We start from the raw sequence: 23358 nt of genomic DNA, 5'->3' as shown, positions 1-23358 counted from the left end.
CTTTGTGCTGCCTACCCACTTCTATACGGATTGTCTAGGTCCTATGAAACCGTGGATATTTATCTCTGAAGATCACTGATATTTATGACTACATGGTATAAATAGAAGGATCAATTCAAAGTGAAGAATTGCACTGAACTGGAGCGCTATGAACTACTACCAAGCAATGCTCTTGTATGACATGGGCCTGTTGTATGAAACCGCGTTCTTGATTGACCATTGTCTTTATTATACGGAACATCATTGTCATATGATCTATGCCATTTATCATGAAACTTCATACTTGTAGGATGTGTGATCACTACTGTGGAACAGCTTTCCAGTATGCTTGGAAATTCTCATGGAACCTGTCGCAGCCATGCTGCTGAAGCTCACAATATGACTAGTATTGGTATGACCAGTATATGCTGCCTTTTCCATAGTTGGATACATGAACACTACTTCTGCTTGGATACCTGCAATGCTGGGATGCTTCTGATACTGCTTTTGCTCTTTAACACCACATAGCCATGTTGTCACCCAGTCAGCATGCTGAAGATGTCTTGTGCTTGGACTTGTGACTGTTTGAAGAATTCTGACTCATGTTCCAGGCCAAATATTGGAATGAAGAATGACTGTTCTCGCTCCAGGACAGTTTATCCACTTAATTTGACTTGACGTCCATCCGTCTTGTATTCCTGAAGACTTGCTGTGGATTGTGGGGCTCTATAATATGAAGTTCTTTTGCACATCAGGAATCGGATCATTATCATCATGTCTAATGTGCTGTCTTGCCATGAAGAATGTCCTCTTGTTTGTCTATACTTTTAAAGCAATGTTTACTGTTAACCAGATTTGTTTTCTCTAGGTCCTACACTAGAAATTGAATTTGTTTAAACTTCTTACTTTGCCATGTTTATCCCTGTTAAATCCTCTTAGATATAACAGGTTCTGGTGATGGTACACACGACGTATCTAAACCCCTTCATTCAGAAGACAATGGATCAGGACTCGCTGTTAAAGAAGAAGTGAAAGAGAACACTTCTATGAAAGAAGCTGATGACGATAATGTGTCTGTCACAATCCAGGCTGAAGATGCCATTACTATCGATTGTGATGGGGATGACCTTCTTGAAACAGGTAAAAATGTAAAACTTGCAGATTCTGAGGCATGCAAGGCAAAGGATGAACAGGAGACGAGTGGCACCAAGGATGGCCTGGAGAAACAAAAAGATGTAATGTCCGAGGACCAAAAAGATGTCAAAGAGGAGAACGTAAAAGGAGATGGTGTTAAGAAAGAAGCTAGAGAAGGTTCGAAGAAAGCTGAATCTGGAGATAAAGACAAGGATTCTCAGAAGAAAGGTCCCTCGTCAACTGGGGCCTCTGGTCAAGCAAAGAGGTTTGTTTTTCTATGTCAGTTTCTTACGATACTGATTACCAGCGTTCCCTAAGAGCACTCTACATTAAGGGGTAGCTTCAAGAATTAGTACCTTGTTTTTATTATGTTTTTGAGCCTCCATAAGTTCCTTTTTTTAATTTTTATTTTTTTCCTTTTTTAATTTTTTTATTTATTTTAAAATTCAAGATCTTCCTAGTATGTTCTGACAATTTCATTATTGAATTGCCGGCAATTTTATTTTCATTTTTCCAAATTGACAAGTTTCTAAACTGCTTGTGGTGATGGTAAGAAACCGCTGCCCGAAAACAAAATGAAGTGAAGTCCTGTTCTTGAATTTGGGAGAAGATTTACCATAATTCCACATTGAATAGAATTATCAGAAAACCTAGAACTACAGGCATCCTGTGGGGAAAATCATATCAAGAAGCTTTTCAGGGAATCCTTGTGTTGTTCTTCTAAGATGCAGTTGAGCAATTGCAAGGTGTCTTTGTATTTGTATTTTAGCCTTTTGTAACTAGGATCCGTTGATATGTTTTTGATTTTTTTTTCCTTAATTACTTGCTTCTTGCAGTTCATCCAAAGATGGAAAGGAAAGCAAAACTACATCCAAAGATGAAAAAGGTAAGCTTTTCCCTGTCTTCTAGCTGGACTAGTATGTTCCTTTTTAACTATTAGAGTCCTGGTTTTGTATTGTGTGGTCAATGCTATGTTCATAATTTTTTTTTATATATACTAGGAGTCATGATCTGCAGGCTATTGACTAAGACCCCATTCACACCTGAGCGTTTTGTAGCCTGAAGTCTGAAGCTACAAAACGCTAGAGGGGAAAAAAATCTTATTCTCAATGGAGATGGTTTACATCTCCACTCCATGTCGCCTGTAGCCGAACGCCTGAAGCTCAAACAAGTTCCGGACCCTATTTTGTCGCTCAAATTGAGCAGATTTGGGCGTTTTTCTTTAACATTGGTGACCTTTTGCCCTGCACAAAATCGCAGTAAAAATTACGGAAATGTGCACGATTTTCTGCTTGAAAACGCTACGCTCAGGTGTGAATGCAGCCTAAGTATTGATGCCAAAGGATTAGCTTTAGGCGGGAGCAGAGGTTCACTTTGAGCTGGGTGCCGATCCAGGCTTCTGGGTGCATCCTGACAATGGTCGCCGTTTTTCTCCAGCCTGGATTGGCTCTGTGGTGTCAACCTGCTGAAAACGTGTCACGGGGTGCAGAATGTACTGCTCTTTTGTGATTCACAGGAGAAGTACAGCCCAACTATCTTTGGCTGTACTTGTCTAACAATTACAGCAGCTATCCCTGACACTTGGCCAGCTGCTTCTTTAAATGTTTGCCTTCTTCCTAATTGAGCCAGATCCAAGATTGCTGCCCAGTTGTATAATGTGTGTGTGTGTGTGTTTTTTTATTTTTTTGTGACTACAATGCCATGTAGGGGTCCAGTGAAGCCACACTGCCATGCAGGCTCCAGGTGAAGATACTACAAACCTCTATATATTAGGGCCAGTTCACACCATAGAAACGCAGTTGCATTTTGGGTGCTTTTCTGCATGCTCATTTTTGGTGGGATTTTGATGCAGTCCAGTTCATAAATCCCTCATTTTAAGAGAGAGAAAGTGTTCCAGAGCTTATTTTTTTTATGCTTCTTACTGCGTTCCAGTTCAGTCCAGAAAAAATGCAGTATGCTCTAATTCTAGCTAAAAAACCTTCAAACCTCACAATCGCCAAGAAATCCCAAATTGCGATCTCTGTAGCCTCGTTAGTGCAATAAAATGAGACCTCAAAGTTCATAGATTTCAGAGGCGCTGGATATTAGTGTCTTTATACTGTAATAAGTGCCAAATAGTCCCATGTAATAGTGATGACGATTGTGTGAAAAGACCCAGAGGGCACATCTCTCACTGTCGTTGATTAGCAAAAGTGCTCCACCATTTCTCCATGTGAGCAAGACTCTCCTTAAAATTTTAGCCTTTTGTGTACATGATCGGCAAAATGCACTTGTTTTAAGTCGCACACTCAGATGTTCCATCCAGCACGTTTATTTCCTCACATGCCAAACAATTCCCTTTCAATGGACCCTCAAATGTCATATAGAAACCTTTTGAGGTTTAAGTAAATGCTGAATTTAGCTTGAAACGGGTCACCTTTTTAATGTTGCTGCCATACCTGTGAAGTCATTTTAATGCTTCATTAAAGATGCCAAAAAGTGCAGCAATATTCCAGACTTGTTTATGTTAATAAGGAACCTTTTGAAGATGGAATGTAGTGTCTTGGTAAGAGGTTTTTTTCTCTTATATTCACCAACTGTCACAGCTCCTCTCTGTAATTAAATGGGTTGTATAGCCTGCCATTAGGAGAAACTAGGCAAAATTGTTACACAATACACAGAACTTTAATCCCGCCCCAGGGGGGCTGGGCCCCGTGCTATCAACCCTTACCACTGCTCCTAGCAGCTTCAGTTTTTATTTTGCCTAGCAAGGAGAATGACCTAGGAAACGCTGCAGGCCTCTCGGTCCATGTTTTTTGCTGCAGGTTTGCTGATTTTTGCGTAAGATGAGAGATCCTGAGATCTTCTATCAACTGCCGGCTGGGTGACAGGCTGGTTAATGAAATTCTTGTAGTCTCCCCAGTCCGGCCATCGAGTGTGAGCAGGCCGCAGCTATGGCTCTGCAGGCCACGACATACCTCATTCTCCAGAGGTGGTCGGTGAGCTTCAATGCTCCGGGGTATACATATGACCGGGCTATTGATGTCTGGATCACAGTATACCGGGCCAGTAATCTTCCCTTTAACTGCGCAGGAGTTGGCTACCATGGAATGTCTCCCAGCTCTTCAGGACTGCTAAGTAGGGCTCTCCCTGCTGCGGTTGGGCGAGCAGCTGGCCATTCCCTGGGGGGTCGATTCGGGGGCCACCTCACCTCCTTATCTTTTCTCTCAAGTCCCTATCACCCCTCCCCCCCCCCCCTCTAAAGGGGGGTGTCTGCATGCGCTGCGGGCGGTGTGTGTGGGTCGCTTTTTCTCACCTGTGGGGCTCTGTGCTGTTGCTGTTCAGTCCTGCTCCAGGTCTGGGAGTCCAAAAAATGCAGTTTTTGTGGAGGATATCTTTGTGTCAGCAGGCAGTTCGTTTTATTTTTTGCTCTTTTCACCTCATGACACCGTTCCAGCGGCCATCTTGGATTTGGAAAAGCTATAGATTCCCCTGGGGAGCTTCAGCAGCCGTTTTCCCTGGGATTCCTATGGATTACATTGGCAGCCATTTTGTGAAAGCCAAAATGCTTTCTTCACCGCTGGCCTCTTGTGACAGCTTGCAATGTGCTTTCTCTTGTCACTTCCTGTATTCCCTGTGTGTGTGTGTGTGAGGGATACTGGATGGCTCCATGTGGAACGCTGAAGCTGTTCTGCAGACCGTTGCACCGCTGTTAGAGCTGCTGCTGACAGTTTTTTTTTCTCCTCTGCATCTGGGAACCTCCTAGGGACTACAGGCACTGTTGTTGGCATTCACAGAACACACCAGGGTGGTGAGTCTAGCGCTAAGTACCCCCCCCCAAGCTGTGCGTGATACCCTGAAGATTCAGGAGCCAGCGGATTCCTCTGCTGATGTATCGGTCCCTTTCGAGTCCCACAAGCCAGCACGTTCACCTAAGGTGTTACCGTATTTGACTTATTTTAACAAATTCATCTACAGGGAATGGGGTCGCCTGCAACGGACCTTTTCGGTCCCCAAAAACATGGCGGTGCGCTACCCCTTTGAGGAAAGCCTTCTCAAAAAGTGGTCGGCGCCTCCCGGTCGTGGACCCCCCCAGTGTCTAGGTTAAAGTAACCACGATCCTGGTTGAGGGGACTCCTGCATTCAAGGATCCCACAGACAGGAAGGACGAAGCAGTGGCTCGTTCCTTGTTTAAAGTTGTGGGGTCAGTCGTGCGACCAGTACTGGCAACCGCACTGGTGTTGCAGACACTGACTGAGTGGGCAAAACTTTTGCACTGCAAATTGGGAGAGCAGAATGCCTCCCCTGTCTGCGTGGAGTTAGCAGACCAGTTAGTGCATGGCCTTAAGTACGTTTGTGACGCGGCCCTGGATACTCTCCTCTGTTATCCAGGGCCTCAGTGTCATCTGTGGTGCTGAGAACCCTTATTTGGCTGAAATTCTGGTCCGCTAACCAGGCATCCAAGAAAGCCCTGATAGATCTTCCCTTCCTTGGTGACCGGCTCTTTGGAGCTTCGTTGGATGACATGATTAAAAATGCCATGGGTGGTAAGAGTACACTATTCACACAGGCCAGGAAGGCTAAGGAGCCACGCCGCAGGCAAGGGCCCTCCTTTTCCGCTCACAATCGGCTTATTCGTCTGCCCGGTGCTTCGGCAACAGGACGCCCACAGACGCGCCCCTGGAGCCGCAAGCCTGCGAACAAGAGTGCTACTGCATGAAAGTCTGCCCCCACCCACATCTCTGGTGGGGTCTCGCCTTGGGGAGTTTGCAGCCCGTTGGACCTCCCTGTTATCCGTCCAATGGGTCTGCGACCTGATTTCTACAGGCTACAAGATGGTTTCTCTCTTGGCCGCCAACCAGGTTCCTCCCCTCCAGCATACCTGTGTACCCGGTTCACCAGGACTTGCTGAATCGGGGTGATTGTACCAGTTCGGGAATCGGACTGCTTCCAGGGGTTCTACGCTAATCTGTGGTTCCCAAGAAGAAAGGGGTATGTGTAATCTTGGACTTGAAAGCCCACAATCACTTTGTAAAAGTGCAGAGGTTCAGAATGGAATCCGTTCGCTCAGTAGTTGCTGCACGCCATCAAGGGGACTTCCTGGCGTCCTTGGACATTCAGGATGCCTACTTGCACATACCCATATGCCTTAGGCATCAAAAGTTTCTGCGTTTGGCAGTCGGAAGCCCATTACCAGTGGCATAAGCCCCCCGAGTCTTTACCAAAGTACTGGCTCCAGTGTTGGCGTTGTTGAGACAACGCGGGATCGCGTTCGTGGGTTACCTAGACTATCTCCTCCTGAGAGCTTCTTCCGCCTCAGAGTTAGGAGGATGTGGCGATCACATTGCAGACCCTGCAAGCGTTAGGGTGGCTGTTGAACCTAAAGTCGGTGGTGGTACCGACTCAGCGTCTAGAGTACCTGGGGTTACTATTGGACTCCAGGGAAGCAACGGTTTTTCTCTCCTCAGACAAATTGCTGACTCTCAGATCTGCGGTCATACTACTGTTGAACCACAAGTGGTCATCACTCCGCTTTTGCATGCGGGTGCTGGGGCTCATGGTGGCTGCCTTCGAGGCAGTACCTTATACCCAGTTCCACACCAGAGTCCTGCAGGAGGAGATCTTGATGACATGGGACAAATCTCCGTTGTCCCTGGAACGGTAGATCCAGGTGAGCCAGCCAGTCAGACTCCCTGATCTGGTGCTTGAGGTCCCCGGTGATTCAAGCCGGAAAATGGACGGTGGTCACCACGGACGCCATTCTGTCTGAGTGGAGTGATTTGTGTTCGGTCGGCTCAGGGTCTCTGGTCGACGGGGGAATCCAGGTTGCCGATCAATCTGCTCGAATTGAGAGCGATCAGGCTGTGCCTCCACACATGGTCGGCGTGTCTTTTGAGGGTGTCCAACCAGGATACAGTCAGTCATAAATCACCAAAGGGGAACAAGAAGTTCAGCCGCTGCTCGGGAGGTCGCTCACCTACTTCAATGGGCAGGGCGACACATTTCCGGCCCTTTTGGCCATTTACATCCCGGGGGTGCATAATTGGCAGGCGGACTGAGTCCTCAGATGCTGGACCCAGGAGAATTGGCATTGAATCTGGAGATATCCAGGCGGCTGTGCCTGAAATGGGGCACACCAGATGTGGATCTATTAGCCTCCCTGCTCAATCGGAAGGTGCAGAGATTCGTGTCCAGGACAAGCGATCCGTGGGCAGATGCGCTGGTGGCTCCGTGGGATCAGTACCAGCTGATCTACGCCTTTCCTCCGCTGAAACTGTTGCCACGTCTGCTTCACGGAGTGGAAGCCGAGGGGATTCCAGTAATCCTGGTTGCCCCAGGTTGGCCTCAGTGGGCCTGGTGGCAGACGCTCCCTGGCGACTGCCGTTGAGAGAGGACCTCCTTTCTCGAGGTCCAATCCTTCACCCTGCTTTACCATCGCTGTCTTTAAAGGCCTGGCTATTGAAAGCCAGGTATTGAGGAACAGAGGTCTGTTGGACTCGGTGATTCCAACTATGCTGAGGGAGCGGACATTTTCTTCCAGGAATATATACCACTGTACTTGGACTAGGCCTACATTTCCATGTGTGAGGAGAAAGGGTGGCACCCGAGCTCCTTCTCTATATCCAGGATCCTGCCGTTCAGCAAGGTGTAGACCAGAGGTTGGCGTTTAGCACCATCAAGGGACAGTTTTCAGATCTGACTGTCATTGAAAAAAGACCCCTGGTGTCTCACTCATTAGTGAGTACCTTTGTGCATTGGGTGCGACATGTAGTCCCTCCGGTGTGTCCTCCGTTACCTCCGTGGGATTTGAACCTTATGTTGGCGCTTCAGAAGCTGCCGTTTGAGAATATCAGGGAGATTCCTCTGCTGACCCTTTCATAGAAGGTGGTCTTTCTGGTGGCCATCACATCGGCCAGGAGGGTTTTTGGAACTGGCAGCCTTGTCCTGCAAGTCACCTTATCTGGTCATCCACAGGGATAAGGTGGTGTTGCGTCCGCCACCATCCTTTCTACCCGAAGGTGGTCTCTGCCTTTCATATCAATCAGGACATTGTATTTCCATCATTGTGTCCTAAGCCGAAGCACCCCAAGGAGGTGGCCCTTCACGCTCTGGATGTGGTTAGGGCTCTGAAGGTGTACTTGCCTGCCACAGTTTCCTTTACAAAGTCAGACTCTGTTTCGGTGGCTGGTCCAAAGAAGGGTATGGCGGTCTTGTCGGCCACCATTTCCAGATGGATCAGACAGTTTGTAGTCCAAGCCTACGCCTTGAAGGGGCTGGTGCCTCCCTTTCCAGTCACAGCCCACTCTACAAGAGCGTTTGTAAAGTCTTGGGCCTTCCGACACTTCCGTCTGTCACAGGTGTGTAAGGCGGCGACCTGGTCGTCTGTCCATACGTATACCAAGTTCTACAAGGTAGACGTCTGCATCGGCTGATGCCTTTTTTGGCTGCAAAGTTTTGCAGGCGGGCGTGTAGTTGCAATTTAATTTTTTTCCTGTTTTTTCAATAAAAATGCAGTACGGTTTGGTTAATGCACTGTTCATTACTTCCACAATGTTGCGGTCTTGGAGATCACTCCTGTTGAGGTTGTCGAGTTATCCAGTGGTGATTTTCCACACACTACTGTTTTTTTTTTTTTTGTTTTTTTTTTGTGGGTTTAGTTTCACTAGTTCCCACTTGCCATGGTGGATGACGTTTTTATGTTGTTTTTCCCACCCCTCGTTTGGCACTGCTTGGGGACATCCCATTTAGTTAAAGAGAGGAGCTGTGTCGGTCGGTTAATATAAGAGAAAATAGGATTTTTTTTGTACTCAACGTAAAATCCTTTTGTCTATATTTCACCGACCGACATAGCACCCACCCCTCCTTTTTTATCTACGTTATACTGCTTGTTAACGTACTGAAGCTGCTAGGAGCAGTGGGAAGGTTTGATAGCCTGGGGCGGGAAAGTTCTGTGTATTGTGTAACAATTTTGCCTAGTTTCTCCTAATGGCAGGCTATACAACCCACTTAGTTACAGAGAGGAGCTGTGTCGGTCGGTGAATTGCAGAGAAAAGGATTTTAAGGGGAGTACAAAAAATCCTTTTTAATTTTTTATTTTTATTTTATTTTTTTTAACCAAGGTTAGATTGTTACTTGGGCATGGCGGAAGGTTGCGATGTACTTTGTTCCCCATTGTAGGTGGAGAATACTGTGGGGGGGCTAATGACTTTGAAACAAGATAAGGGGCTGGGTGGCAATTTGTGATGTTGGGCGGGGTCACTGGATGCAAGGGCTCTCTGGCAACCTAGTAACACTGATTTTGCCACTGGCTGTTCTATCAGGGGTTTTTATTTTTATTTTTTTATTTGGACATATGTCATCTACAGGGGAAGATAAAATTTTCAATTGCTGTGCTGACAGGTGGGACTTGATGGCTTGTTTTTGTCACGATATGAGTAATTTCACACATTAGTCCAGACATGTGATACTTTGCTTATGGATATGTCAATGTATTTTAATTCTTTAAGTGTTTGACAAAAAAAAATAATGTAAAAACTTAGTTTTTCCTCTGATGTATAGAAGTAAGCTCCCTGGTGCATCTTCGTAAAAATATGCAGTATAATAATTCACGATTGTACATCGGCTGTTTTGAAGGGGAATGGCAGCAGATGGCTACCATAACCCCAGTATCCTCTTTATCACTGGGCAGTTCTTTCAGATAAAAAATGGTCTCTGCAGCAAATTCGCCACAATATCACTTTTATTGGGGGGTGGGAGAGGGCCTCCTGCTGTGTTCCGGTAAGCGGCGAAGACAATCTGGTCTTCCCTGACAGGCATGGATTTTAGTGAGGAAAGATGGCCCCCACTTGGCTCCAGACCACCCAAGGATCTTAAAGGGGAAATTTATTATTCTCCCCCTTCTCCTTTTTCCTCCTTTCGCCTCCTTCTCTTCTTTTATGAACTTCGTGCTTTACTGAGCTTGATAATTTTGTTTTTGGTTCCCTTATTTTACTGGAAGGTATTATTATGGCTGCTTTGTTACTTTTTCAGAACCACATTTGTTCAGTGGGTTGATTTTAGAATAAGCCGATTATTTTTGAGTACTCACAAAAGCACGGTGGGGGTTTTTAATATATTTTCATGATTTAGCTTTCGGATTTGAGTATAGCCATGCTCTTGACACCTTGGGGTTGATTTACTAAAACTGTGGCTTGCAACATCTGGTGTAAACCAGTCAATTTAGAAAAAAAATGGAAGTTGATTTCTATGCACCAGATTTTTAACACTGCAATTTTAGTAAATCAATTAGCTTGTGTCAGATCAGCTGCCATGAGTTCTGTCTTGCTCTGTGTAAGCTGTTCTGTCTGTATGATTTGTAATACTGGGAATGTTCTGGCAGAATGCGCAACCGTGTCGTTTCCTGTGATGTGGAATTGGCTGTGTTGCCTAACTGCTCACTGCGCGTTTGCAACGCGTCGTAAATGCCTTCAGTGGCTGACGTCGGTGCACAGAGAAAAATGCCTGACAAAATGCTCGACTGGCAGAAATCAACTACTTAACGTAAATCTCTTGCGAAGAATACCAACCAAAGTAACTGCTTATTTTAGCAGTAAAGTGAGCTTGTATACGGTGCGCCATCGGCCACTGAAGGCATGCAGTGAGCATGGCTTGACGATGTGGCTAATTCCACATCACAGGGAGTGACGCAGGTTGCTAGTTTTATCAGAACACCAGCACAAACAGGTTTGCATTATGTCAAGGTTGGTATTCAACAGTATCTCTTCAGTTTTTTTTATTTTTTTTATATCCCTTATCAAGTTTAAGGGCAAAGAGAACTTGGAACCCCTTTTAGTCCTTTTGTTTGTTTTTTATGCCCTTGTCTCTTGGTGTATTGATGTGGCTTTGCTTAAATATTTATCTGGTAACCTCTGCTATCCTAGCATTGGCTGTGTATGGTGGAGTTGGGGAATTCTTCAACTGGCCACAAACCACAATACCTGATCTGGGCTATCAAATTCCCGTCTGATCCAGTGCAAGGGTTTTGATAGATTTCATTGCATGATTACAAACTCAATCGTAAACTTGCATCTCTGCTGTATTAGTGCACAGATCAGTTACTTATGTTCGCTTGCTAAAAGACCAAACCCATACCCCCCCCCCCCCCCCCCCCCCAACAGAACTGATCATACCCTTTATGTAAGGAAAATTGTAGCCAGGTTTATTTAAAAAACCTAATCTACTGGTTTAGTTCTTCTGTCCCATTAGTTTGGTGTTGCCATCTCTAGTTTGTGTGTGTGTGTATAATATTACTGTATTATTATTTCAGGAACTACTAGTAGCACAAGTGGAAGCTCTCTGAGGAATCTTTGGGTCAGTGGACTTTCTTCTAATACTAAAGCAGCAGACCTGAAGAATCTCTTTGGAAAGTATGGAAAGGTATGTTTAGTAAATTACCAATTTATACAAATATATATTTCGTTTAACCTCTAGAGATCCGCGCTATAGCCGAATGACTGCTACAGCGCGGACCTGCTTTGCCGGGACTACGTCTATTGACGTCGTCCTGTGCACGAGCGGCCTGCGCGCCCCCTGTGATCAGCGAGTCTGAGACTCGCCTTCTAGATCGGAGCAAGGGGTCGATCCCGACCCCCCCCCCCCTTACCACGTGTTCAGCTGTCAGCCAATGACAGCTGATCATGTGATTGCAACAGAGCCGGTAATCGGATATTTTTCCTTCTTGCGCTGACAACGCAAGGAGAAAAAAAGCCCATCACCGGCGCCCGTGATCGGGACATCGGTCCATCAGTGCCACCCATCGGTGCATTTCAATGAAGGAGAAAAATGACCTGTTTGCAAAATTTTATAACAATCTATTAACCACTTCGGCCCCCGGACCAATTGTCAGCCTAAGGACCAGAGGTCTTTTTAGAATTTCGCACAGCACTGCTTTAACTGGCAATTGCGCGGTCATGCAATGTTGTACCCAAACGAAATTTGCGTCCTTTTCTTCCCACAAATAGAGCTTTCTTTTGATGGTATTTGATTGCCTCTGCGATTTATTTTTTATTTTTTTGTGATATAAATGGGAAAAGACCGAAAATTTCGAGGGGGGAAAAATATATATTTTCTACTTTTTGTTATAAGAAAAATCGAGTAAACTCAACTAAATTTTAGTCATACATTTAGGACAAAATGTATTCAGCCACATGTTTTTAGTAAAAAAAAAAAATGTCAATAAGCGTGTATTGGTTTGCGCAAAAGTTATAGCGTCTACAAACTAGAGTACATTTTCTGGAATTTACACAGCTTTTAATTTGACTGCCTATCTCATTTCTTGAGGTGCTAAAATGGCAGGGCAGTACAACCCCCCCCCCCCCCCCCCCCCAAATGACCCCATTTTGGTAAGTAGACACCCCAAGGAAATTGAGGTGCATCTTGAGCCCATTGAATTTTTTTTATTTTTTTTTTGTCCCAAGTGATTGAATGACACACAAAAAAAGTTTTTACAAAAAGTTGTCACTAAATGATATATTGCTCACACAGGCCATAGTTATATGTGGAATTGCACCCCAAAATAAATTCTGCTCCTTCTCCCGAGTACGGGTATACCACATGTGGGGGACTTTTTGGGAGCCTAGCCACGTACGGGACACCGAAAACCAATCACTGCCTTCAGAATTTAAATATAAAACGCTACCAAAAAATGTTAGCGATCGCAGGGATCAGGCCTGACTCTGCGAACGCTGCAGTTATGTGTTTAGTGTTTTGTAAGTGACAGTGATCAATCGATACTGCACTTGGGTGGGCTGGGCGGAGGGGCAAAATGCAGGTGCTAGCAGGTATCTGGGCTGATCCTGCTAACCATGTATTTTTTTTTGGAACCCTAAACTGCTGGGGACGCTAGTATAGATCTGATCAGATTCTATACCACTACAGGAGGTTTATGCTTTGCGCGTGGGTGTTAGCGGTACTGGCACTAACCTAGCGCTGCCTGGACCGACGCAGACCCTGACCCTAAAACCTAATTGATATCACCCGCCGGGTGATCAGGGGTTTAAACCTTTATTGGGTAATACATGGTGGGTGCCCTGATGCTATAAAAAGCAGACGAACCAGAGTCACCCGTAACACTTATACGGTGATCACTGGTGAAAGGGTTAACTAGGGGCAATAAATGTTACAGGAAGAAACATTTGACAAATGCCATCCACATAAAAAAAAGTAGGCATATGTAAATCGAGTAAAGAAAAAAAAAAAAAAACATTCACAACACTGCATGTGCAATTCCCTGGCAAATGAAAAAATCCCCTGAAAGGCTGGACTTCACGGCGATTTAACTCCACAAACATCTCCCAAGTAAGGACAAATAGGCCACAGCTTATATTGAAAACATTAAGAATATGTATCTGCAGGCTAAAACCAGTGTAGCTTGCTTATTAGACAACCACTATTAGCAAAAATAACGAGAGTAGCTGAGCACTATTTACTTCTGCTATTCATGCTAGCAGTTTGGAAGGAAGAGCTTGGCTCCAGCTGCAGACCACCATCTTCCAGGCAAAAAACATTAAATATTTATCGGTATTTGGATTAGGGAATAAGCCCAGCAAACACTGTTAAAGGTCCAGGCAGAGTGGGGATCCCATGCTGTTATGCACAAATTTAAATAATCTGTGCCCAAAGTCCCCGAATTTGAGGGCACTGCCAGGGAAAATGACTAAACGTGCTTTGTGAAATGGGGTACTTTGGGACACATGGAGCTATGAGTAGGGCAAATCTTCAACAGCATAAGGGTGATATACCCTGTGAGAATTATAAAGTTTGTATGTGGTGAACAGATATTGTGGGGTACACAAATTCCCAACACCTCTCCCTCCTGCTCATCCTCTAAATCTCCCAATATTGCAATCCCAGCAGGTCTTCATGGAGTAGGCAAGCCATTAGGCAGAGGGGGTAAGCAGTGTGTCATAAAAGGGCAGATTTCCGTTTTGTGGCTCGTTGGGGTGCGCGTCGAGTCTGGAATTCCTATTTTATGGATACAAATGCTGGAGTGTGCCAGCAAGGTAACCTCCTGGGAGAGTGCTTCTCTTAGGGGGTTTTCTGCTGTGGGGAGGAGCTGTGAGCCGCTGGGGGACCCCAGAAGATGAGTTTCGGGGCCACTCTGTGCAAAACAAGTTTTCTGTCCTTAAACGGGCTCCACATTCAATGCGAAGTAATTCAACAGGGGCCTAGTGAGATGAATGCCCAGATACTTGAAGGAGCTTTACTAGGCTAAAAACAAATGTGTATGCCTTTTTATTCAGAAATATTATGCCCCCACAAATGTGTATTTTTATTTTTTCATACTGGGTTCAATTTAGGCATGTTTGTCTGCTTTAGCACTGTTTTATGTGCCATGGGTGTTCTATGAAGTTTAATATGGTTTTATTATATTAAAATACTAAATAGTTTGGCTGTTCACTTCTGAGCCATTTCTTTCTGTAATGCTGTTGGATTTGTTAATTGGCACAAGTCAGTTCTCGTATTGTAACTTTTTTTTTTTTTTATATAACCATTCTAGATCGGTAATGCATATATAACATGTACTGTACAACAAATGCATGATAACTGTGTGGAGGATTTGAGCAAGTTGTATCATAAGCTTGCCTGTTAGCAATATCAAGGCCGTTTGTGTCTTATGTTTTATTATAAATCCTATTTAATTTTTTTTAAGGTTCTTAGTGCAAAAGTAGTAACCAATGCAAAGAGTCCAGGGGCAAAATGCTATGGAATTGTTACCATGTCATCCAGTGCCGATGTGTCCAGGTGCATATCTCACCTTCATCGTACAGAATTGCACGGACAACAGATATCTGTAGAAAAGGTAAGTAGGATGGGCTAGTCTTCCTGTGACTTTTTGTTTGGGATTTGTTGCTATGAAGTGTTACTTATCCTTGTTTATCTTAGTGGAAGAGCGATCCTTCCAAGCGAGACCAAAAGAAAGAGGGGGATGACAAAAGTAGTTCCGGCAAAACATCTGGTGAGAAGAAGTCATCAGGAGGTGATAAAAGCAGCAAGTAAGGATCTTTACATGTTTTTTGTGTGAGTTAGCAATACGTGATCCCATCCTAGCAGTTTGTCATGTATGTTGTTTTTTAAGGCCTTCAAGTTCAGTAAAAAAAGATGACAAAAAATCCGACAAGCCAGAGAAGAAAGACATCAAAGACACCAAGAAAGATGGCAAAGAAAAGAGCGAGGATGCAGCTGGAGGCTCTCAAGACCCAACAAAAAAGAACGAAGAAAGGAAGAGGCCAGGTAGGAGGGTTGTGTGTGTTCTCCAAAAATTAGAATATTGCATAAGGCCATTGAAAAGATTTTTAATACAGAAATATTGGCTCACTGAAAATTATGTCCATGTATAGTATGCTTTCAATACTTGTGCGGGGCATGAATCAATGCAGCATGGAGGCGATCAACCTGTGCAACTGCTGGGGTATTAGGGAAGCCCAGGTTGCTTTGATAACTGCCTTCAGCTCATCTGCATTGCTGGGTCTTGTGTGTGTCTCATCTTCCTCTTGACAATACTCCACAGATTGGCTATGGGGTTTAGGTGAGGCGAGTTTGCTGGCCAATCAAGCACAGCTGGAAAATAAAACCACCATCTCCATAAAGCTGGTCAGCAGAGGGAAGCTTTAAGTGCTCTAGAATTTCCTTTTTGAGAGCTGCACTTAATTTAGACTTGATAAAACACAGTGGACCAACAGCAGCAGATGACATGGCTCCCCAAATCATCACTGACTGTGGAAACCACACTTGACTTGATGCAATTTGGATTCTGTGCCTCTCCGCTCTAATTCCAGACCTTGATTTCCAAAAAAATGCCAAATTTGCCACAAACGGTGAGGATTTGGGGAGCCATGTCATCTGCTGGTGTTTGGTTCACTGTGTTTTATCAAGTCCAAATTCAGCGTAACTCTCAACGAGGAAATTCCAGAGCACTTCATGCTTCCCTCTACTTATCAGTTTTATGGGGATGCTGGTTTCATTTTCCAGCAGCACTTGGCTCCTGCCCACACTGCCAAAATTACCAATTTCTGGTTTAATGATCATTGTATCACTGCCAAACTCGCCTGACCTAAACTATTGAGAATCCGTGGGGTATTAAAAGGAAGATGAGACACCAGACCCAACCAATGCAGATGAGCTGAAGGCCGCTATCATGGCAACCTGGGCTTCCATAACACCTCAGCAATGCCGAAGCCTAATTGCCTTCATGCAAAAGGAGCCCTGACCAAGTATTGAGTGCATACTATACTGTACATGGACATACTTTTTAGTAATCCAACAGTCCTCTTTTTTTTTTTTTTTTTTTTTTTTTTTTTTTTTATTCTTGTGTAGTAATCAAATTTTCAGAGTTGCTGAATTTTGAGTTTTCACTAGCTATAAGCCATCATCTTCAAAATTTTTAAAAGGCTCCTTTTTTATATAGATGCATTACACAGAGTGATATCTATCACACTCTGTAATGCATCTATGTAAAAGGAGCGTCACTTTTTGAATTTTAATAATGAAAAAAAACCCATGAACTACCTAGAGCACTCAACAGCGCTGTGGTAGTCCATTAAGAACTACAAGCCCACAGCAGTAAAGACAATTACTTGTAGCTCTCCCATTCATAGAAATCTGTGGATAAATGACACTGCTGGGTGTTTGTTATATTGTGACAGCAAATTTGGGGAGATCTCCACTTGCATCCTGGGAACATGTTACGTTATATCCTCCCCAAAAACGTATGGCACATGTAACGTAACATGTTCCCAAAGATTAACTAATGCTTTACTAGCGTATCGGCCTGTAAAATCCCTTCATTACCAGCCATTTTTCAGTTTTCAACACTGATAGAATAATTTTTTGTCGTTATTAAACAGGGTATCCGAATTTATATTTTTGGCACAGCTAGAGCTGTGCTTTGGTACTTGGCGTTTTTTTTTTTTTTACGATAAAGGGGAAAAAAAAAACCTAGTAAAGACCTACCACCCAAGACCCACCCCCCGATCCAGAGGGAAGATTGGCAATGAAGATGGATGGCTTCCACCAGCAGAGACTAGAGCCACTCGACATGATCCAGCGATGTGCTCACCACAATTCGATCTTGCCCGCTGTTTTCGATTCCTGGCAGCTTGTGTCTTCACAGCTGGGTGTCCACTCAGATGCATAAGTCATGCTGCGTATCATGAGTGGTGGATGCAGTCCTCTGGGACTTGTCAGTGTCCAAGGACTGTAGGGGGGGAGGACAACATCTGTCAAAATCATGTACTGCTAGAATATTTAAAAACCACTGTTAGAAAACATACGACAATCGGTTCAAAAGTGGTTGGGTTTTTGTTTTTGGAATGCCTCTGCCGCTAAGAATATTTTTGTGCATTTCATTGAAATATTTATTCACAACATGCCAAATACGTAACAGTGGCAGAGTATTTCACATTTTGATGGGTTCCCCACTAGAGTTTGTGGCAGGCAGATTTGACTGGCTTGATGTATGCTTTTCATGTCTGGTAATGGCAAGCTGTGGGTAGATTTAATAAATGATTCACTGTGGTGCTGTTCAGAACATTACAATGCTCATTAATTGCTTTTTGTCAGATAGTTGAAATCAGTTTTTTAATATTTTGATAGGTAAAAGTCCTGGGCAGATGGTAGTAATAGATCAGACTAAAGGAGATCAATTCTACATGAGGCCACAGATGCGAAGAGGCCGTTTTGATAAGGTAAGTCATTACCACATTTCTCTCTACATTTTGACTTTTCTGTGTTAAAACATCCCATCCTAGTAAATTTGTTTGCATGTTTCACACTCCACCTAAATACCCAGACCCCCAGCTCCACACTAGTCGGATTGTCTTGAATTTATTGTAGATATTGAACTCCACAGCACACTTGACCACGTCCTCTGTTCTGTTGGGTGCCAGTAACCTTATTGTGCTGAATGTAGCAGTAAACAAGGCGTAGCACGGAGCAGAAGGAGATTTGGATAATCTCCGAAGATTAGCGGCGCCTGCGCCGTGAGTGGAGGTGCTAGCCCCACCATCCAACTCTATGTCCACTTGGATGCTGGGGCTAGAACCTGGACTCACAGCGCAGGCGCTGTTCATCTTCGGCTATTTTCGGAATGTGTTGTGTACTGCGCATGCGCAGCTCACAGCGGACAATATCAGATGGGGGACACAATGTGATAGTTCACCGGGAATGTAAACGTGTGCTTCAAAAAAAAAAAAAAAATCAATGGGTTTAGTTCCTCTTTAATACACTGCCACCTAGTTGTGGGGAACAAACTCTAGAACTAGATCCTAATATAACAAAGCAAAACAATCAAAAGGACACTTATGACCTGCCTGCTTTAATCTTTGTGACTGAAAACTGATAGCGTTGGTTGCTTTTTAAAATGTGTAGTAGCTTAGTATGTGTAAAGGGTGTTTTTTTTTATTTTATTTTTTATTAATATTAAGTGTCCTTTTTATAGGCTTAACCAGGTTGTATGTGTTGTTTTTTTAGATGAGAAATAATAGAGAGAGGTTTTTTCAGAACAAAATGAAGTTCCGAGACAAAAAAGACATCTTGACATTTGAAAAAATGAAGGCACAAAGGCTTAGAGAGAATGTTGAACGTCTGCAACGATTGCAGAGATACCACAGAGCTGTGGAACTAAGAAGGTAATTATATATATATTTATTTGTATTAAAAATATTTTTAAAAAAACTTTTAATTCAGTCGGCATTTTTTATTTTTCAAGCTGAGTGTTTTTAATTTCAGCCCTGGAAGGATTTACCCCCTTTCTGACCAGAGCACTTCCATACAACTTATTTTTATTTTTTGGCAAGCCTTAACCTGCCAGGCCTTCCTAGAAGCCATCTTGACAATGGAAGGCGTTCTCTTCCCCCCCCCCCACTTCTCTGATTGGAGGTGAATTCCGTTAGCATTTGCACATCTCCGGAGCCAAGAAATCTCATGTCTGTGTCCAATCTATCATTTCAAAGGGGTGCAAAAATAAAATGCCTCTGCCCCTCCTTGTTTTTTACTTTCCATTCTTCCAAAGGCATGTTTTAATGACTACTTCATCTTCTGGGACAAGGATTGGTTATACTAGTTCCTTAAAACCAATTTTGAAGGTTTCTGTTCAGACCTATTTAAAGTTCCTAACTAAATGGAGGCACCTCTCCAATACTGGGATTAAAATCTATTGTTTTTAACAATTAAGGATGGAATCAAGATCCAATCATTGCTTCCCTCAGAAGGTTTTTTATTTATTTATCCTATGTATTCACCACACCAATATTTTTGCATTTTCCTTTAGGAGATCAGCACTGCCATTCAGGCTCTCCTCCTGCCCCTTGACTATATACAGGTGCTTGCCCTTCTGTGAGCCAAGAGTGTTCATGTTACAGATTACCTGGATGACAGATGACCTTCAAACCAAAGCTTTGGAGTTTTGGGGAAAGTTGTTCCTTCACAGGACTAGGAGCTTGGTAACAGCAGATGCCTTGCACAGGTTGGGGTGAAGTTTACAACTCTCACACTGTCCAGGGGGCATGGTCCCTACTGGGGCCAAACCTTTCCAGCATGCCTTCTGGAACTAAGTCATTATTGTTTTTAGAATATTAGACCTCTGTTCTACAAGATCATCCAGAGTACAGTTGAACACAACAGTGGCCTACATATATCAAGGGGGCATCAGAAGTTTAGCACGCTGATGTGCAAAAACTTAAAATTTTGCTGTACACATTCCTGGAGTGGAGAATTAGCAGGCTGACTTCCTAAGCTGTCAGTGCTTTAACCTGGGAAAGTGGTCTCTGCACACTTTTTGAAAAAAAAAAAAATCTCTAAGGTGGGGAAAACCAAATGTGGACATACCAGCATCAATTTTCTACAAAAGACTTAACAAGTTGGTGCTTAAGACCAGGGATCCTTGACTATTTGCAGTATATGCTCTGGTGATTCCTTGGACTAAATTCTATCTGGTACATACCCACCTTTCCTCTAATGTGAGAAATAGTGGAGGAAGGGGTCCTGGTGATTGTTTTCTTGCCAAAATTTGCCCAGAAAACTTGGTATACTGACGTCTGGTTGACAAGCCTTGACCTCTTCCAGAAGGAGCACACTTGCTGGCCCAAATCCTCCTCCCCTGTCCTATCCTACTTCTCAGTCACTGTCTGTAATGGCTAGGCTGTTGAAACTCAAGTCCGAAAGGCAAATAAAAATATGACTCTTGTTGTTCCCACCTTAAGAGCAAGTAACTCCAACTCTCCTAAAAGTTTCTTTCACTCATATTAGGCTTCCTTTGCATGGTGTTAGGTCAGACATAACCCTAGCTATTACAGTACCTTGAAAAAGAATAACCCTTGATTTTCCACATTTTGCCATGTGGAAAATCATTGTGTCCAACACCAAGTGGCACGTAATTTGTGAAGTGGGAAGAAAATGGTTAAATGAGAGCATTTTTTTTTTTTTAACTATCTGAAAAGTGTAGCATGTATTTGTATTCAGCCCCCTTTTACTCTGATACCCGTAACTAAAATGAAATGAAGCCATTTCCCTTCAGAGGTAATTGGTAAATTGAGTCCATCTGTGTAATTTAATTTGTGTTCTGCAAAGCCCCCAGAACCTTAGTGGACAAATGGCATCATGAAGGCCAAGGAACGTACCAGACAGGTCAGGTATACAGTTGTGGAGACGTTTGAAACGGGGTTAGGTTATATAAAAATGTTCCACGCTTTGAATATCATGTAGCATTGTTTAACTTGTCGTCTGAAAAAAGGAAAGCGTATGGCTCAACAGAACCTACCAAGACATGGCGTCCTCCTAGACTGACAGGCCGGGCTAGAAATTAGAGAAGCAGTCAAGAGGTCCATGGTAACTGGAGGAACTGCAGAGATCCACAGCTCAGGTGGGAGAGTCTGTCCACAGGACATTGTTAGTTGTGCACTCCACAAATCTGTTTTTTATGCAAGAGTGGCAAGAAGAAAGCCATTGTTGAATGACGGCCATTAGAAGTTCCGTTTGCAGTTTGAGAAGCCATGTAGGGGACACGGAGAACATGTGAAAGAAGGTGCTCCAATGAGACTAACATTTTTACTTCTTGGCCTAAAGGCAAAACACTGTGGTGGAAAACTAACACTGCACATCACACTGAACACACTATCCCCACAGGGAATACAGGGCAATCTTAGAAGAAAACCTGTTAGTCTGCAAAAGACTTGCAACTGGGGTGGAGTTTCACCTGCCGGCAGGGCAACGACCCTTGACATACATCCAGAGCTACAATGGAATGCATATTCATGTATTAGAATGGCCCAGTTAAAGTCCAGATCTAAATCCAATTGAAAATCTGTGGCAAGACTTGAAAATGTTTTCAGATGCTCTCCATCTAATCTGACAGAGCTTGATGTATTTTGCAAAAAAAGAATGGCCAAAAATTTCACTCTACCAGCTTTGCACATCTTATAGAGAAATACCCCAAAACACTTGTAGCTGTAAGTGCAGCTAATGGTGGCTCTACAAAGCATTGACTCGGGGCTGAATACAAATGCATGTCACTTATCAGATTTTTATTTGTAAATTTTTGAAAACCATTTTCCTTCTACAAAATTATGTGTCACTTTGTTGGTCTATCACATAAAATTTCAGTAAGCCCTTGTTCACGTTGCTACGTTTTGACATGTTTAATCGGCACCAGTGGTCCTGTCCTAATCAGTGCAGCACCACACATTTCAAAAAGTACCTTTTTGTACTAATTTTTGCGCTTTTCAGGGTGCTATTTCCATTGACATCTGTGCAGAAACCCACACAGATGTCTGAGATCGCTGCCGGATTCGGCTGAACTCGCTTGAATTCATTCCCACAGCTCAGTGTGAACCAGGGCTTAAATACATTTAGGTTTTTGGTTGTAATGTAATGATGTGAAAAAGGGGCATGAATAAATATTTTCAAGGCACTGTACTTTTTGTAGCTCTTATATTTAGCCTTTCTTCTGTCTAGCCCTGACCAGCATCTGGCCCTAAAAGTACAGGTTTCTGGCTTAAACATCCCCTTTCAGCAATCTCTTGCATTGCAAACCTTAATCAAGACTTTTTGCATGGAGTTGCTCATATAATTCCCCCCATTTGATTTCCTGTGCTTTCTTGGGATCTTAACTTGGTGAAAGTGCTCTTCGGAGTCCTCCCATTTTTAACAAATAAGAGACATTACTTTGGAATACGTCACACTTTTCTTTGTTGCCATCATGTCTGTCAGGCGTATTTCTGAATGAGCAGCTCTTTTAAAGAGCCTTTTTTCTTGTTTTGCAGTACAATAATACAAGGACATGACAAAATAACAAGGGCTACCGGGGAGAATGAGGACCCTACCTACAAGAGTGATACGCTAAATATAAAATGCATCTTTCACTAATGCAGTCCATAATATAAGACAGAATATCTATTATAATCTATTTATGTTCTAATACAACGGAGACCCATTCCCACGATACATTTCCTCTTTCTAGAAGGCAAAATTTTTTTTTTATATGTTTAAGAATAAAAGTATTCTGAGATTTTCTGCTCAGCTCATCAACTGTTAAAGTTTCTGTCCAGTGTCACCAAACATAACTCCCTAAAGGTACCCCTTAGAGAGATGAAGTCACAAGTGAATTAATGTTTTTACATGTACGTGCAGACAGTTATTTCTAAAATGGTGGCTGTACCTTTTACAAAATGGTGGAAAATATTTCATGTGTGTTCTAACATGCAAAACTTACTGTAAAAAATCTTTTTATGCATGCTATCAATTATATTAGCAGCATAGAATTTATTCGGGAGTTTGCAGCCCGGTTGATCTCTCGGCTGTCCGACCAATGGGTCTGTGAACTGATTTCTTCTGGCTACAAGATAGTTCTTCTCTTGGCCACCAAACAGATTCTTGCCCTCGAGCATAGCCGTACTCCCGGCTCGCCAGGAGACCATAATGGGGGTGGTTAGGGACCTGCTGAGTCGCTGGCTGATCGTACCAGTTCCGGAGCCAGTAGGGGTTCTACTCCAATCTGTTTAGACGTACCCCTTCCTTTTTGGGGACTATAATCTAGGACCTATCCAGCCCTCAATTGCTTTGTAATGGTACAGATGTTCAGAATGGAATCGGTTCACTCAGTAGTCCCTGCACTCCATCAAGGTGACTCCCTGGCATCTTTGGACATCCAGCATATGCGTACCTGCACATACCCATATGCCTTCGGCATCAGTTTCTGCGATTTTGCAGTTGGGGAAGCCCACTACCAGTTTG

The 23358-nt window shown here is 43.5% G+C and overlaps 1 protein-coding gene across 5 annotated transcripts in view; it reads left to right on the top strand.

Annotated features, from left to right (window-relative positions):
• Window positions 1-23358, top strand: part of SLTM (SAFB like transcription modulator) — a 147328-nt gene that overhangs the window by 99518 nt on the left and 24452 nt on the right. For all 5 annotated transcript variants that reach the window (XM_077474176.1, XM_077474174.1, XM_077474173.1 and 2 more), the window contains 8 exons: window positions 919-1378; window positions 1950-1999; window positions 11399-11508; window positions 14783-14932; window positions 15016-15125; window positions 15209-15363; window positions 17725-17816; window positions 18601-18758. In XM_077474176.1, coding sequence (XP_077330302.1) covers window positions 919-1378; window positions 1950-1999; window positions 11399-11508; window positions 14783-14932; window positions 15016-15125; window positions 15209-15363; window positions 17725-17816; window positions 18601-18758 — 1285 coding nt within the window. The remainder of the gene's footprint in view (window positions 1-918; window positions 1379-1949; window positions 2000-11398; window positions 11509-14782; window positions 14933-15015; window positions 15126-15208; window positions 15364-17724; window positions 17817-18600; window positions 18759-23358) is intronic.

This window comes from Lithobates pipiens, unplaced genomic scaffold, assembly GCF_037356315.1.
Source record: "Lithobates pipiens isolate NorthernLeopardFrog02 unplaced genomic scaffold, aLitPip1_a1.2 Scaffold_8, whole genome shotgun sequence".
In the NCBI taxonomy this organism is placed as follows: domain Eukaryota; kingdom Metazoa; phylum Chordata; class Amphibia; order Anura; family Ranidae; genus Lithobates; species Lithobates pipiens.
The sequence above is the reverse complement of the archived record's forward strand: the minus strand, read 5'-3'. Positions and strand labels throughout refer to the sequence as shown.